We start from the raw sequence: 16,948 nt of genomic DNA, 5'->3' as shown, positions 1-16,948 counted from the left end.
TACCCAAGTCTCATAGGCTTTGGGGGAAAGGGGGAGGTGTTAATGTTTTGATTAACATCAAGATATTGTTAACCTCTAGCATTAAAATTAGTGCAGAAAATTAGTGTGTCCAGAGCAGGGGCCTCTTAACCTTTTTTTGTGTGTTCCCTGGGCTTCTTTGGCAGCCTGGTGAAATCCCTTCTCAGACTAATGTTTTCTAATGTCTAAAATAATAATTAAAAACCATCGGATTTTAAGTCAGAAAAAATTAGTTTGGACTGTAAAAATCTGCCCTGCCAATCATGAACCTGGAAAAAACAGCAAATAAAAACCAGCTGCAAAATTAGCAGATAACAATATTTCTCCCCAAACACAGTAACACAATTGAGTTGTAAAGTGTCAATAACAACCTCCTGCTCACTCTGTCTCTTTCTCTCTCTCTCTCTCTCTCTCTCTCTCTCTCTCTCTCTCTCTCTCTCTCTCTCTCTCTCTCTCTCCAAAGTGTTGTGTTCAGTTCTGAAAACCTCCTACTTTCTGACTCACTCAGAAAATTTGTTCTCTAAAATTAAAGACTTTGAGAGACTTTGCCATTTTAAATTATATTTATAGTAAGAATGAAATTCTTCTTATTATTATTAATATACTATTATCATATGATTATTATTATAGTAAGAATGAAATATCTTACCTTTGTCCAGAGAATCTCATTTGCTTGACAGAGAAGCAGCCTCAATGTACAACCTTTACAACCCAGGTACAGAGCTTCAAATAAGGGGTCCCTAGACAGACACAAAATTCTACCTTTACTTTAACTTCATAGTTTCCAAGGAAATAGGACCCTGGGTCCACTTTGTAGTGTAGACTACACATTGACCCTGCGTGTTGACACGCAGCCTTGCTTTGCTTGGAGCCTACCAAAATACTGTTCATTTAAATTTCACCTAAACCCCACCCTACCTCAGAATCTATCTTTTCCCTTGTTTGGGGAGACGCCACACAGTTCCTCTGGTGTGCAATCTCCCACATTGCAATGGTTGATAAACCTGCTTTTATCACACTACTTGAATGTTCCTTCATAGTGGCCTCAGACTAACTGGGCAAGGACTCAAGGGAAACCAACTGGGTTAAAATTCAGTCTATGGATGGGCCCTCAAGGTTTAACAACAACCGGGGTAGAGAGAAGTAACCAGTGCAATGAGGGATCAGGCAACAAGAATCTGCAAGCATCTTTAGCCTGGGTTGCTGGAGTCATAGCCAAGAGGAACAGAAGGCAGAGCCAGACCACAGTAGATGGGAGCAACTCAGGCACCGAGTTAGGGCTCATATGAGGAAATACTTTCTCACCATTAGAGCTTCAGACCCAGGAGAGGAGATCCCAACCATCCACCAAGGTCGATCTGAAGCCTACTTTTGTAGCTCTGGGAAGTCCTGAGAAGGATGGGAAATTCCACTGTGGCCCTCTAGTGCATGGTCCCATGATTTGTAAAAGCTGTAACATTGCTTTTAGTTTTAAGCCATGCTCAAGCTTAAGCGCTAGTCCACACCAAATCCTGCAGCTGCCCTTCAAACGTTACATTTCAGCTTTCCTGGTTAGGATGTGTTCCCCTCTCATCTTGAATGGGTCTTAGAAGAGGCCAGTTTAGCCTAGATGATTTTGAACTGGAGTGGGATTTGGAGGGCTAGGACTGGAGCCACCTAAATGCTTAGATAAGTGGGTGTTAAAATGGAGTCCTGCCTGAACCCCCAGAGCTCCCCTCTCTGGTGCAGCAAATGGGCAAAAGTATGGGAAGCAGGGAGGAGAACTACTTGCCATCAGCCCTCAGAAGGCCTGGCCAGCGTGGGGAAGCCACTGACACTACCAACCCCCCTTCCACCCACCCACAAGTCGTGGTGGTCAACTCTGGCCATTGCAGCCATCTCAGTTATTCCAATATAATTACAAATATGATGGTTCACTTGTGTTGTGGGTAAAGTGAAGGTGTTGGAAAGCTCTGGTCTAAGAGCTTAGCAGGCTGGGCTCTTGTGAAACAAATGACTGTAAGTGGCAACGCTTTTGATGTTCTATTTATAGATATACGTCAAGATCTGTGCCTAACAGCATGGTAGGCCATAAAGCAGGATGGTTGATCCCATTGTTTCCTTGAGGTGCTTGACAGGTCCAAGAGAGAGTAATGTAGGATCTTCCTCCCCACTTAAGTGGTAGATCCAAGCAAGGAAGAACACGTTGGGAGGGGGTGTGCATTATACAGCGCTTAGAGTAGTGGCTTGGGCTATATATTGTTACTGTTGGCCATTGTTATCACTGACTCAGGTCTGGTGAGGACAAGTCATTCCCCCTGTCGTGCAGGCTGTCAGGCAGGGGTCTCTGGTCCTGCTCCCCACATAAGAACGCAGGACATGGTGAGGCCAAAAAGGAACACCCACAGAGCCACAGGTAGGGGAGTCATACCACTATTGTCTCGCTGGTGGCTGGGTTGGAGAAACAGGAAACAGGAGCCACACAATCCGCAACCCTCACTCCGCTGCTTGCTAGCTCAGCCACCATCTTCTTGCTAGCCCCCATTTTCTGCTAGCATAGCGATTGCAGTTATATTAGTGGCCAATGGCTCACTGGTTACAGCTAACGGCCAACTAGCCACAGCTGATGGCCATCCAATCACAGTTGATGGCCATTTACTACCTGAGCCAGCACCTTTCCATGTGAGGCCCAGAGCCTGGAAACCATTCCTGGCTCTGTCCCCACACCCCCATTACTGTCTTCCTCATTGCACTCGCCACTCCAAAGAAAGATTCTCCTTCACTCAAATGTGTGCTATCACCTAGTTTGGACCCAGTGGTGCGGGGTAAGAAGAGTTCTGTGCTAGGTGCGGTGGGCCAGCCGCCACGAGTCGAACGGTTCCTGACAAGGGGAGTGGGAATGAAAGAAGGCACTCACACTTTGATGATGGCGATCGCGGACCCCAGTGATCCTGGAGACGCTGAGTTTATTTTGTCCCCAGAATTTATACCTTCTGTGGACGTGCAGTTTAGCAAGCACAAAAATGCATTACCTAGTTAACAGTAAATCTTTAACTTTAACACAGGAGACACAAAATTTACTGAAACTCCCATATGTAATTATCTTATCAATTGCCCTGATAGGCATCAGCCTTCTGTTCTGGGAACTGGCCACCCTCACCACATTCCTGAGCAGCATGCAAGCACTCTCCAGATGCAGGCAGAGACAATTGCTTCAGGGGGAGGAAATAGGTTAAGTATAAACCAAGCCATTCTGTTAAGGCTCAGAGTTAACTGCAACCATGGCTCCCCACATCTCCCCCTTTTTTATTTTATAGGAACAAAATCCATCCAGCCAGGATGGCGAGGTGACGGCGCCTGTCTTAGGTGTTTTAGGACGCCTGCCTCAACTTACCCGTCATTGGTACTCATATTTTATTAATACAAGCCCTGTCTTAGGTGTTGAAGCGGCTCCCAAGTATTTACCCGTCGTTGACTAACCCGTCCCTCATAAATGCACAGGAGAGAGAAGCTTATTGCTTGCCTTAAGCTCAAGCTGATGGATGTCAGCTCGTAAGTCTAACATCCTGCTGATGAAATATCTGATGAGGATGGGGAGTAGGCACAGAACCAAACAGACACAGATGTCCAATGTAAGAAATATTATAACAGAATGGGTAATATAAGGCATAGAGGGCAAAACACTCCTAAGAACATCAACAAACTCAGAGGCAGCCTGAGCTGCATCAAATTTCAAGGGTTTAGCTTCTCTCATACTTTGAACTTTATCATGAAGCCAGCTTTCTTTTATACACACAGAAACAAGAAGGTTACATAGAGCAGCTGAGGCAGCAAGTACAGATTAGTTATGTTTTCTCAAAGTTTGGCCCTGACTGTCTTTATCTCTTTGGTAATTTCTCATCCCCAGAACAGCAGGTGTCTGTTTGTTTTTTATGCTTATCGGAATTTCCCTCAGCCATCCTCCCAAACTCTGCTTGAAGTTACATTTTCTTAACCCTTAATGCTCCAGCTCCCTACAGCTAGGTGCCCAAAGCTGGATTTGTTTGTTCCTCTGGTTTGGTTTTCGTGGTTGTTGGGAGGCTGGGGGTGGGCGGGAAGGTCAGAAGAAGCTCCAAGGAAGCGATGATCTTTAAATCCAGACGTGAGGCGAGAAGACCTGGGCATTACAAATCTGTCTGAGAAAGAAGAGGCCCTAAGGCACGAAGGAGAGCGTTGGGGTCCTGGACCCAAGCGCCTTCCGGGCCGCAAAGTTTGGAAGCCCCCAAAGTGCTGGTCGCCAGGGAGAAGGGAGGACAAGTCCGCGCCAAGAACCGCCGCCTTGCTTCCTCACGCATAGGAACGCATGTGGCGCCGGGAGGGACGGAGTATTCGGCGCGGGCGTGGGACAGAGGGCCGGACCCTTCGGCCGAGGGAGGCCAGTGTCCCGGGTGCGCGCGGGGCGGGGAAGTGGCTCCGCGCATGCTCCGCTCGTTGGCCCTCCGCGGTCGCCGGGCTCGGGAGGCGCCGGTAGCACCGGGAGCCACCACATGGCGCAGGCGGGTAACACTGGCCCAGGGGCCGGTGGCCATCGCGGCGCGGGCGCGGCCCTGCGGGGTGCGCCTTGGCTCTGGGCCCTAGCGCTGCTCTGGCTGGCGACAGCGGCGGATGTCCCCTCCCGGCGCCAGTGGCCGGTACCCTACAAGTGAGTGCGCGCGGGCGCGGCGGGGCGTGCAGGCGCGTGCTTGGCCGGGGTCGGAGGGGACGGTGCGGCGGGGGGGGGGGGGGGAGTGGGGGGACCCGCGCCCCAACGCAGGCCTTGTTTCCGGGTCACGCGGCCGTGCGGAGGCGGCGCCAGGCGACTCTAAGGCTGTGTAGAACGAAGTTGAGAGCTCGGGAGTGGCAGCTGCTTGTTGCGCGCCGTTCTGGAGCCTTTCTTCGTCTCGGGACACTTGAGCCAATGACGAGGTGACCTAGGCTTAGGGCTGACATGAATTCTGGAAGAAAAAGGGAGTAGTGCTATTTTATCGCGTGACTTTTAGGCTGAATAGTGTGGGGAGACCTAGTTTCGCATTTAGTATGTCATGCACTGTCATCAGTTATCATGAGTGCGTAGTAACCTTTGGTAGAATTTACAGAATGACCAACTCGCCTTGTTTCGCCGGGACTTCCCCTGTTGGGTACCAAAAGTCTCGTGTCCCGGGAATCTCCCGCTCCCTCGACCCCGGGCAAACCAGGAAGCCTGGTGACCTCGTTTGTCCACTATTTTTAGCCTGGAGGTAGGACTCTGGTCTTAAGCCAGGGACGGAGACTGCAAACCTGTGAAGCTGATTGCAGCCTTTGATCTAGAACAGTATCTAGAGGGCCTGACACTGTCAGATGGCTACACAGAAAGAAAACTGTGTCAACATCAAGCAGGGGGAAGGCCAGCAGCTTTGAAAACGCGCAGCTATTTTGGATGACGAAATAGTGAGATGGGAGGCAGGATAACCTAGTGGTCCGGAGCGAGTTCTGGGCTCCGACTGCTGCAGATCAAATCATGCTCCACCCCTGACTAGTTAACTGTGTGATCTTGGGAAAGTTACTCAATATCTCTGTGCCCATATGTCCTGAGTCAGAAAGTAGGAAAGTGGTAGCACTTACCTCAGGTTTGTTGGGAGGATTAAATCTAGTACATGCCAGCTACTGTCAAACCTGGATATTAGTGTATTCTGCTCACTGTATAAGGTTTACACCACTTCCTTCTTTTGCTTGATACACATGAGAAGAGAAGTTTGGGGTTGAAGCTGGTTTTCTGGAAAATTTTAATAAAATGTTCATAAGAAGTAAACATTAAATATACAATAAAACAAGGAAGAGATTGTAAATCCAAAACCATTTGACATAAGGGCAAGACACTGACTATGACGTCTTATGTTTAAGTTTCGAGTATTAAGTATATGTCTCCATCTAATCCCATAAATTGAATATAATAAAATGTATCCCTTTTAAGTTCACAAATTACGCTTTAGAAATTACCTTGACCTTTGACCTAAAATATTTTGCTGTGGGCAGGTGAAACCTATATATATATAGTTATGTTTTTATTTAAATCAGGTAAGCACCTATAACAGGTAAGTATATTTAAATCTCGTAAGTTTTTGGGAAGGTCGTTAATATTTTTGGTTAACATCAAGATTTTGTTAACTTTGTAAAAGAGAAATTTTTCTTGTTGTATTAGGATTGTAAAACAATAGATCCGGCTACGACCTTAGGGATATAGGCTTCTTAGAGGACAGATACAGGCAGCGTGGTTCTCTCTTTCATCTTTGTCTCCCAATGTCTAGTATAGATGGTGACCAGTGTCTGTTGAGCTGAAAATTCAACCTTAGTCCTGTCGCCGTGGCCATCTCAGGCTGCCTTTTTTACTTGTTGCATTATTGCAGTCCTCCTCACTGACCTCTCAGACTTAATTTGGCCTCTCTCCCCACACTCTTCTAATTCATGAAATAAAGTTTATTGTATAGCAAATTCAGTTACATCAGATCTGCTTCTTAAAATTCTTTAAGCTCACTCTTGGGCTCAGACCTCCCAGTTGTTGGACTTCGGGGGCTGTGGTTCTCACTGTGTTAGTGCAGTAAAAGTCCCTGCCTGCTTCTCCTCTCACCACTCCTACCTTAAAGCCTAAATGCCAATCTTCTGTACCTGAGAATCTTCCAACATGCTGTGCTTGTCTTATAATACGTAGTAGGTGTTTTCTCTCCTTTTCTGTCCTAACCTCCGAAAGTATTTTAAAAACCTAGACCTGGCCTTCATCTCTTTCTTTGCCCTCCCCATCCCCACCCATCCACACAGGTAAAAATTTATCCCTCTCTTGTGCCCATAGGATTTTGTATATTTCTTTGATTTAGCACTTACCACACTGCGCTTCATTATTTAACGTCTTCCCAGCCCCCACCCAGAGCTCCTTGAGGAAGGGAACATCATTATAATTTTGTTTCCCTTCTTCCTAGTATGTCCTACACATATGGGGTAGAGCCTCAATAAATATTGGTTTAAGGAATGTTGGTTAATTATTAAGAAAATATGTTCTTTTTAATCATAATTATCTTTGAATAATTTTAGTGTATGGACTGTTTGGGAAATTAAGCATCATTTGAAAAATATTCCTTTATTCAGTAAATATTTGTTTACTAAATAAGAGCTGGAGCTATAAAACATTTTAAGATATGGTTCCCGTCTTCCAAATTCTCACAGTGGGATCAGGGAACAGGGAAGTAGGCATTTATCAAAGTGCTTTTAATATGTAATTTGCTACTAAATACATCATTGGAGTTTGTTCACAGGATAACACATAAAGTATATTTATACGCTATGGGCTGAGCTTTGAATGTTTTCTCTAAAAATGTTATTGACAGTGAACTGAAAATCTGGATTCTAAAATGTGCGAGAACCAAATTCCTATTAGAATCTAAGTTGATGGTTTCTTTTTATTTATTAGACGATTTTCCTTCCGTCCGGCACCAGATCCTTATTGTCAAGCTAAGTATACTTTCTGTCCAACGGGCTCACCTATCCCAGTTCTGAAGGATGATGATGTCGTTGACGTCTTTCGGTTACAAGCCCCAGTATGGGAATTTAAATATGGAGACCTCCTGGGACACTTGGTAAGGATGTGTCTTGACCTTACAATGTTAATTAATAAAACGATGTCATTATTGACTGCATTTGAGGGAATAGTCACTATTCAAATGACTGATTTTAGATCATGTTTATTGGTTTTCCTCTTAATGTATTTAAAATGAGTAGTCAAAAAAAAATATTATCAGGGTTTGTGATCCTGACAATAACAAATGCAATTGCTCTAATCCCTTTTAATGTTCCGAATCCAAACCCAACTCCTGTATCCAGCTGCTAGAGAGTAAGAAGGGAGGACGTGCAGAGGAAGGAGCAAGGCAGGCAGGAAGCACGTCTTCATTTCCAGGCCCTGCTGTATGCACTTTTCCCAGGTTAGCTCACCATGGAACCTCTCATCACCTGGGTGGCACATACAGTTCCTTCCTGGGACTGTGGCATGGAGGCTTCTTGTACTCATTCTAAGATGTAAGGAAATTATGAACATGTCCACGTAGCATATGTCCTTCCTATTGAAATGAGCTGCAGTGGCGAAAACCAGAGAGGGTGAGGGCCTGGAATCTGAGGAGCCACGCAGCGCAAACAAGAATAGCGCCATGAAGGGACAGCTGAGCAGTTGTTCTACTTGATAGGCAGTTGGGGTTCATCATATTTTCTCTCACCTGGTTCCTGGACCAGTGGTGACCTCACAGATACTTTTATACATGTGTGGTCTTTACACAGAAAATTATGCATGATGCGATTGGATTCAGGAGTGCTTTAACTGGCAAGAACTACACCATGGAATGGTATGAACTTTTCCAACTTGGAAACTGCACATTTCCCCATCTCCGACCGGAAATGAATGCCCCTTTCTGGTGTAATCAAGGAGCTGCCTGCTTCTTTGAAGGAATTGATGATAATCACTGGAAGGAAAATGGGACATTAGTTCAAGTAGCAACCATATCAGGTAAGTTGAAAAAATATGGCAGTATTTGATGTACCTGAAAAAAATAATTGATTGAAGGAACAGTTAAGTGTATCTGGGAAGCTTTCAGTGATGATAAACTAAAATGTTTTTGTGTCGAGAAATAATAGCTATCACTCACGTGGACTTACTCTGGGCCTGGCAGTGTTCTGACATACATAAATCACGTCATTTATCATCACAACCGTCCTGAGGTAGTTGCTATTATTTTCCCCATTTTTCAGATGGGGAAACTGAGGAACAAAGAGTTAAAAATCTCTCAACTAAGGAAGTGAGACTACAACCTTGGCAGTCAAGCCCTATTGGCCATTTTCTTAACCACTTTGCTACATTGCCTCCCAAAACATACAGGATCTTATTTATTTGAGGACTCTTGAGCAATTTAAATATTTTATCTTTTGAGATTTTTTGTTCTTTTGGATGTGTAATATTTGAAAGTTGCCGAAACAGTAAAGTTGCATTTAGTTCGTGATGAAGAAAGTTGTTCAGCAGAACTTTTTTCAGAAACTGGTTACGCGACCTTGGTCACATTTTACCTCATTGACTGATTGCCTCGTGTGTAGATTGGGGCTGAGGCTACCACTGCTTTTAGAGGTAGGGAGTTTGCGCACATCATTTATAGAGCTCTACATTATAAACTGTTGTTCTCCAAAAAATGGAATCATAATGAAAGCACTGTTTGTGATAGGAATTATTCAGTGAATCACAGGACTCAAAATTACCATGCTTTCCACTTGTAGAGCTCTTTACAAAGCATTGTGGAGAATGTTCAGTGGGGAGGGTAAGATGCCCTTCTTTTTACAATTAAGGAATTGAGGTTCAGCCAGGTGGCAGGACTTACCTGTCTCTTAAGGTCACAGAGCTGGATGTAGAACCAGGAATCGCACTGGCGTCTCTTAAATCTGAGTCTTTTAACTGCACCATGCTATTTCCTTCTATCTCATTGATGTGCCCCAAACCATCCCAACAAATGTAAAAGTCCCTCTGTTTTAACAATGTTTGGCATAGTAAGTAGCAACTCTTTCTTTCATTCTAGGCCAGTTCACATCTCTCATTTCTGTTTCCACCCACCTCATTATCTGACAGTCCTTCCTTCTGACATAAATGTGTGAACATATGAACAAGTGATCACTAGTTTCTGTAGGTTTGTGATATTCCAGTACTTAAATCTTTTAAGTTATCCGTCTGCCTTGGGATTAATCCTGTTCATTGACCTTTTTTCATGTTATAAAATAGTGTTTTGAAGCATGCTTGTCTCTTAATTACAGCACTGGCTTTTCCAAGTTGAAGAAAACTAGGAACAGTATCCCTCGTTGTAAGAAAACAGGTTTTTTAATTATTGCACAATTTTAATTCCGTAAAAATTGATCAAGGCAGCCACTCTATTCTTTTATAGTACATGAAGTACTGAGTTTATGAACTCAAATTGGGGCACACAGTGACAAAGTGAAATGTTGGGGCCGAGCCCTTTTATTTTAGGCATTATAAATACCCAGATGAGGGTATATCTGTGCAAAGCACAGTGTTAACATTTCGAGAGGTTTTTCTGCTCTGGTACAAGGTGGTAGGAGAGAGAATTAGCTGTCTAGGAGTCCGTATAGTCCATAAACTTGGCCAAAAACATTTCCCGTTTTAGTGGATTCACTGGAAGAATTTGTGTGGTGGAGAGAAAGGTGTAAGTAGTATCCCAAAAGGTGCAAGTACAGGGAGGACATACCGGATAGTCACGGTGGATGGATGGGTACAGAGCTTCCTCTGACCAGCTTAGTAGACGGTGTTCTCCTCTGGAGGAGCTGTTCCTCAGGCAGCCATTCGTACTGTCCACGCACCATGCTTGGCAACAGGGAAGCTCTGCATTTCACCCCGCTCAGGGCCTCTTACACTGACTGACCCGCTCGCTCTTAAACTCTTCCACAATGTTTCCCTTGCTTTTTCTCTTTTGCCTCTGAATCCAAGATTTGTTGAGTGGGGTAAAGAAGGAGGGCTTCTGCATGTGTATAATTTTGCTTTTGACTACAGCTGAAGAAATCCCTTTATGGGATTATAAAATTAGTATACAAGATTTTTCTTTATCACTTATTATGTTATATATTATGTTTACAATTCAAAAATATCTTGTGCCTTGAAAAATGGAATAAAAATTGACTGGGCTTGGATTTCTAATATGAGATACGGGTTTGGAAATTCAAAAACTATTGTTTATTCATGTCCATTCATGGCCTTAATCTGGTTAGAACATTTTAAACTAACATGATTAGCTTTGATAGTCACATAAGCGATTTTTTTTTTTTTTAACTAGGTAACACGTTTAACAAAATGGCGAAGTGGGTAAAACAGGACAATGAAACAGGGATTTATTATGAGACATGGACTGTCCAAGCCAGCCCAGAACAAGGGGCGGAGACATGGTTTGAATCCTACGACTGTTCCAAATTTGTGTTAAGGACGTATAAGAAGTTGGCTGAACTTGGAGCAGAGTTCAAGAAGATAGAAACCAACTACACAAGAATATTTCTTTACAGTGGAGAACCTACTTATTTGGGAAATGAAACATCTGTTTTTGGGCCAACAGGAAACAAGACTCTTGCTTTAGCCATAAAAAGATTTTATTACCCCTTCAAACCACATCTGTCAACTAAAGAATTTCTGTTGAATCTCTTGCAAATTTTTGAAGCAGTGATTATACACAGACACTTCTATTTGTTTTATAATTTTGAGTATTGGTTTTTACCTATGAAATTCCCTTTTATTAAAATAACATACGAAGAAATCCCTTTATATAACAGAAACAAGACACTCTGGTTTATAAAACCTTAATTCTACTGCTTTTTTTCCTTCTACCACCAGCAGCTCGGTTTTCCAGGAAGTGTTTTTTACATTTGTGTTTCTTAGGCCTTTCTTCGGTAAGGCAGAAAGGTAAAACGAAGATGGACAGAACTGCTGCATAATTATCTCAGGAATTGTTTTGGCAAGTTGAAACTCTTACAGTGTTGGCCAAAGTGAGCACGTTACATGATCTTGATTTAATCTCCAAGACTGTGTTAATACAGAGCATTATTATAGTTTATATCAACTATATAGGCTTTTTGGACCCAACATTTTAAAATTGTGGATACCATGTGCCAAGATTTTAAAGTGTGCCAAGATTTTAAAATTACCCTCGGTGACATTTTCATGGTGGGGGATACCTTCTTCTGGTATGGTACTTATAGGTTTTTCATTTAAGTACTTTTTGGTAGTTTAGACTGACTTTACAGCTCTTACAACTTTTGAAACTGTACTGTTAGTTTTTGTTCCATTCACTTAACCTTAAAGACTAATTTGGACACCACAGCTAGAGCGGTTGTGCTTCCAGATGTAGTAAATACATTGATGAAGACCACAAGTTTCTGGCTAGCCTTTTAGAGCGAACCAGTAAGTGGCATTGTGTGATTTAAGCATCTTAACATCTTTGAACCTTAGTTTCCTTATCTCAAAAATGATTTCTCTGTCAGGATTGTTGTAACAACTGAAGCCATGTATGTCTGACATAGTAAGGTCACAAGAAATGGTAGCTATGATGATTAATTAAAGAACAAACTGCCATCCATGATCTTGCCTCATGTTTCCATGCCAGCCTTTCCTGGGTTTTGTAACGAACCACCTAGACTTTGAGCTGGCAGCACAGTGTTTATGTAGTTCTTCAAACTTGTAGGGCGGGGAAGCATCTGACTGCAGATACATCTGGGTGAATAGGTGCCCTCTGACTCCCTCACTGTTCTTGGAGTCCTCCCTCCGCCCACGAAAGCTGCCAGCTTCATGTTAGAGGGTAAACTGCCCAGAGAGAGGACACGTTTGTCAAGGATCTCCAAGTAGCTGTGCTTCCACTGGGCCATCAAACAGGGTTAGGAGGACCTTTAAGTGTTTGATGATCAACCGAACACATGAACAGTGTTTCTATTCATGGACAAAAGAACACCAGTAAGATGATGAAGCAGAGACCAGTGGAAAAGAAAACCAGTGTTTAATATTTACTGTACCAAATATATAGTTTCTACTAACATTTGAGTGCTTCCTCAGAGGTTAGTACATGATCATTGAGCTCTCATAAAAAGCCTAAGTATAGATACTATTTACCTGATGCAAATGAGTCAATTGGGGCTTAGACAGGTTACGTGACCTTTCCACAGCTACCCAGCTAGTGGTAACGGAGCCACATTTTCAACCAGCCTCTCCTGACTAAAGGGGATGCACTGTCAAGCCAGCTTTTCAGCACGCCTCAGTGTGGTCCTCAGACAGTGCCTGCGTCCTGTGTTACTAACACCGTATGTTATGGCCTGTAGGAGATAAGTACAGATAATGACAACAAGCATTTAAAAACTTAAAGCAACTTGTTGGAGTGATTTTCTGTTGAATGTAATAAAATAAAAAATTGGGGCTTATAATTTGTATGTCTTTTGTCTGTCTAGGAATTCATTTTTATTGTATTTTGCAAAACTATGGGTACTACCACAATCTGAAAATAAACTCAGCCCTTTACTATACAGACAGCTTGAAAACCTGCAGTTAGGTTCAGTCTTGCTCAAGTACACAGGGAGAACTTGGCTCTTTGCATTATCGCCATCTAGTGGCTAAAGCTGGACAATCCTAACTGCTACTGGATCCTTGGGAAAACAGATTTTGGATTTACAGAACTGCACTGGAGTACCAAGCAAAAACTCGTGTGCCAAGTTTGTGTTAATTGTGAATCACAGAACTTGGTTCCATAGCTAAGACAACTGAGGACATCTGTACATGGAACTTGAATTTTAAATTAGGATTCTGATAGTTGTTACAAAAGCATTCAGGATTTTTCATTTTTCCTAGACTTAGGTGACTACAGCACAGAGAGCATAGCATTCATGTAAGTGAGTACTTAAGAACTTACCAAACCTGTCAACTAATTACAAGATGAAGTAGGGCTTTCGAGTAGCAGTGCTTCAAGAATATGGTTTCAAAATGGGAGTTGGGAAACCAAAACATGGCCAGGCAGGAATCTGCCAATTACATTTTGTGGACTTTTGAATTACTATAAAACTTGTATGTGATTTCTACTTTTCTGTTAAGTTGTGTCAAATTTCCTCTATTTCTAAGATAAACAATGTTATTGAAGTTTGAATTATATTAGGGTTTTACAATAAATATATCCTTATTAGTTAATTACGGCGAAGTATTAGGTAAGTATACCCTATAGAGGGTGCCAAAAAAAAAAATGTACACATTTTAAGAAAGGAAAAAACGGTATTAAAATTGTAATACTCAATATGTACTAATAACAAAAGATGAATACAAGTCATGCGTATACATTTTTTTGGCAATCTATATTTTTGTAGGTACAGGAATATAGTCAAAAGGTAAAAAAAAAAAAAAAAAAACTTTGAAGATTTGGAACCCTCAATCAAAACTGGCTCCTCAGAAATCAGAAGAAAAAAAAACATTAGGAAGTTTCATCCAGTTTCATAATCTGCTCTGGTGACAATGAATTCTCTGGGGCAGTAGTTCCTTTAAGATGTGGACTTCATCTTCTTCATATTTACCCTTTATTGTCTAAGTAGCCTCCTGCTCCGCAAGCTTTCTACATTTTCTCCCCTTTTTAAAACAAGAGGATGTTAATCATATATTATTGGATTAATTATTCTAAGGATAAGCTCTTAATTTACTTTGAAGAAAAAGGCTCTGTGTTTTTTTATATATTTGTCCTTTTTTTTTTTTTTAATTGGGGAAGTGGAACAGGACTTTATTGGGGAACAGTGTGTACTTCCAGGACTTTTTTTCCAAGTCAAGCTGTCCTTTCAATCTTAGTTGTGGAGGGCGCAGCTCAGCTTCAAGTTGTTGTCCTTTCAGTCTTAGTTGTGGAGGGTGCAGCTCAGCTCCATGTCCAGTTGCCGTTGCTAGTTGCAGGGGGCACAGCCCACCATCCCTTGCAGGAGTCCAACCGGCAACCTGTGGTTGAGAGGACGCACTCCAACCAATTGAGCCATCCGGCAGCTCAGCGGCAGCTCAGCTCAAGGTGCCCTGTTCAATCTTAGTTGCAGGGGGCGGAGCCCACCATCCCTTGCAGGAGTCGGAGTTGAACCGGCATCCTTGTGATTGAGAGCCCACTGGCCCATGTGGGAATCGAACCAGCAGCCTTCGGAGTTAGGAGCCTGGAGCTCTAACCGCCTGAGCCACGGGGCTGGCTCCTTATTTCTGTCCTTTTTAAAGTAGGGTGTCAGCAAACAGGTAAACTTTTTCTGGCTGCTTGGTAACATTAAAACCAGCCCCACTGCTGCTGGAGTCTAGATTGCAAAGATTGTTCCCAGCTATGTATGGGGGTAGAGATTACTGACAGCTTCTTGAAGGACTTAGTTCAGGCTTGAGCATTCTTCACACCAATTCCCCTCCCCCTTCCTAAGCTTTTCTATAAATTATTTAAATGCAATCAATTGATTTAACCTTCGATCGTGCCAGTTTTTTGATAATATAGCCTAGATTACCAAAGTAAACTGAAGTTATTTTAGGGAAGCTGTTAAAGGAGATAATTTCAATAGTTTAAAAACTGTTCTGATTATGGATTGATATAAAGACATTTCTCTCTAAAAAGGCTGTCAGAGTTCAAAAAGTCTCAGAATTCTATTTCTAAATAATCTGTTTTATAAATTCTTATTCTAAATGTAGAAAGAACCTATTGTTTATTTTTAATATAACCATTTTCTTAATAAAATTTGAGGAATAAATTTACATTTTATGGTCAATTTTTAATTTACTATCACTTTAAGCATCAGAGCTTATTTCAAGAATAGATTACATTTGTCTAATCTTGTATCTTCAAATAAGCCATTCTATAAATGTTATTTAATGTTAAACATCAATTATAGATTTGAAACTTAAACTATAAATATTTAAGTTTAACTTGTTTTCAAATCAAGTATATAGGCTAGTGTAGTTTTTAAAAATTGTAATACAACAGCATTAGTAACTATCTTTATTCTTAAACTGATAAAAGCATTTAACATATAGATTACAAGTATAAACAAGTTAAGTGCTATACATTTTGCTTATAAAGAGACTTAAAGTATTTCAAGCATTATATAATTCCATTTGTACAAAAAGTAAATTTCTGAATAAAGCTTTGGTTAGAACTGAATATGCACTGTCAAATCCATTTTCCAAAAGTTGTTCAAGGGAAAAAAGGTTCATTCACTAACACAGGTATTTCTTGTACAAAGTTTTTTACTATTTAGTAAGAGGGGGGAATATTATAATAATTTCCAAGTTTGGATCATCCTTTTTTCTTCTCATTTATATGTGGCCAGAATACCATCACTTTTAAAAAGCATGATTTATGTAGAAAATCACTTTTTACTTTATTCTTAGGTAGGTAATCTACTTTAAAAATAGATTAGATCTGTAAGACTGTTAGCGTCCATAAGTAATGAAATGCTTTGTAAAGGTTTCAAGCGTTAATATATTCCACTGGGGGTAAATCACTTCTAATTTCCTTTAGGAGGGTACTATCGACAAGCACTAGTGCTCAGAATCAAAGTTTATATAATATCTAAAAAAACTAAATGTAGCCCAAAACTTAATGTTTTTACAGATTCTACAATGTATGGATTACCTTTATTTATAAGTAATAAAAAAATGCTACGTAACTTAATATAAAATATTAGTTTAACCAAATTAACAATCACAAAACTGCAGACATTTTTCTATCAAAATTTTCCAGTCCACTGAACAATATTTACTCAAAAATATGACTATGAACTTAAATAGATCCTTTTTTAAATTTACTGTTTATGCTGAACTGTACACTGGTGCTCCTTTTATAATTTTTGAAAATCCTACTTACATAACTATATAATTCCAAAATGGAAAAAAAGGAGCCATCACTAAGATTCACTGGTGACTAATATTCTTTCATGGAAATAATTTTTTAAACATTTTAAAGTTCTACCTTTAATTATTTCAATTTAGCTTTTTAAAATAGGTAAGCTTTTCATTTTAATGATTGTATAACACTTCAAAACTATTTTACATAAAGATAAACAAAACCAAGGAGAACTGGTGAAGCATTCCTTACTTTACATATGCTGCCTCAAGCGCCACATACATAGTAACATATCACAGAACAGAAATTTATATGGTTTAGCAGATTACAGAGCAAATCTAAACGTATACAAAGCTAAACAATGCGACCCTTCTGTTTATTTTCTTTTAGTATGATCCTGGCTGTGTATTATCCTTCTGTAATAACCACTATGTGACATATATGTTTTCGAAGTGTTCGATTTATATATATATATATAAATAATATATATATATATATAAACTATATATATATATATGTCATTAAACAGCTTTATAACATTTGAGAACAATAAACCAATCTTTTTC

General features: G+C 41.0%; 1 protein-coding gene across 1 annotated transcript; it reads left to right on the top strand.

Annotated features, from left to right (window-relative positions):
* Positions 1-4,258: 4,258 nt before the first annotated feature.
* On the top strand, positions 4,259-12,978 carry CLN5 (CLN5 lysosomal BMP synthase). The gene is made up of 4 exons (XM_019738173.3): positions 4,259-4,678; positions 7,454-7,619; positions 8,311-8,536; positions 10,854-12,978. The coding sequence occupies exons 1-4, from the start codon at positions 4,524-4,526 to the stop codon at positions 11,369-11,371; spliced, it is 1,065 nt and encodes a 354-aa protein (XP_019593732.3). The 5' UTR covers positions 4,259-4,523; the 3' UTR covers positions 11,372-12,978.
* The last annotated feature ends 3,970 nt before the right edge of the window (positions 12,979-16,948 follow it).

The sequence above is a fragment of the Rhinolophus sinicus genome, chromosome 16 (genome assembly GCF_057876585.1).
Source record: "Rhinolophus sinicus isolate RSI-liver-muscle chromosome 16, RSI-T2T, whole genome shotgun sequence".
NCBI classification, from domain to species: Eukaryota; Metazoa; Chordata; class Mammalia; order Chiroptera; family Rhinolophidae; genus Rhinolophus; species Rhinolophus sinicus.
This window is presented reverse-complemented; position numbering and strand designations above follow the sequence as displayed.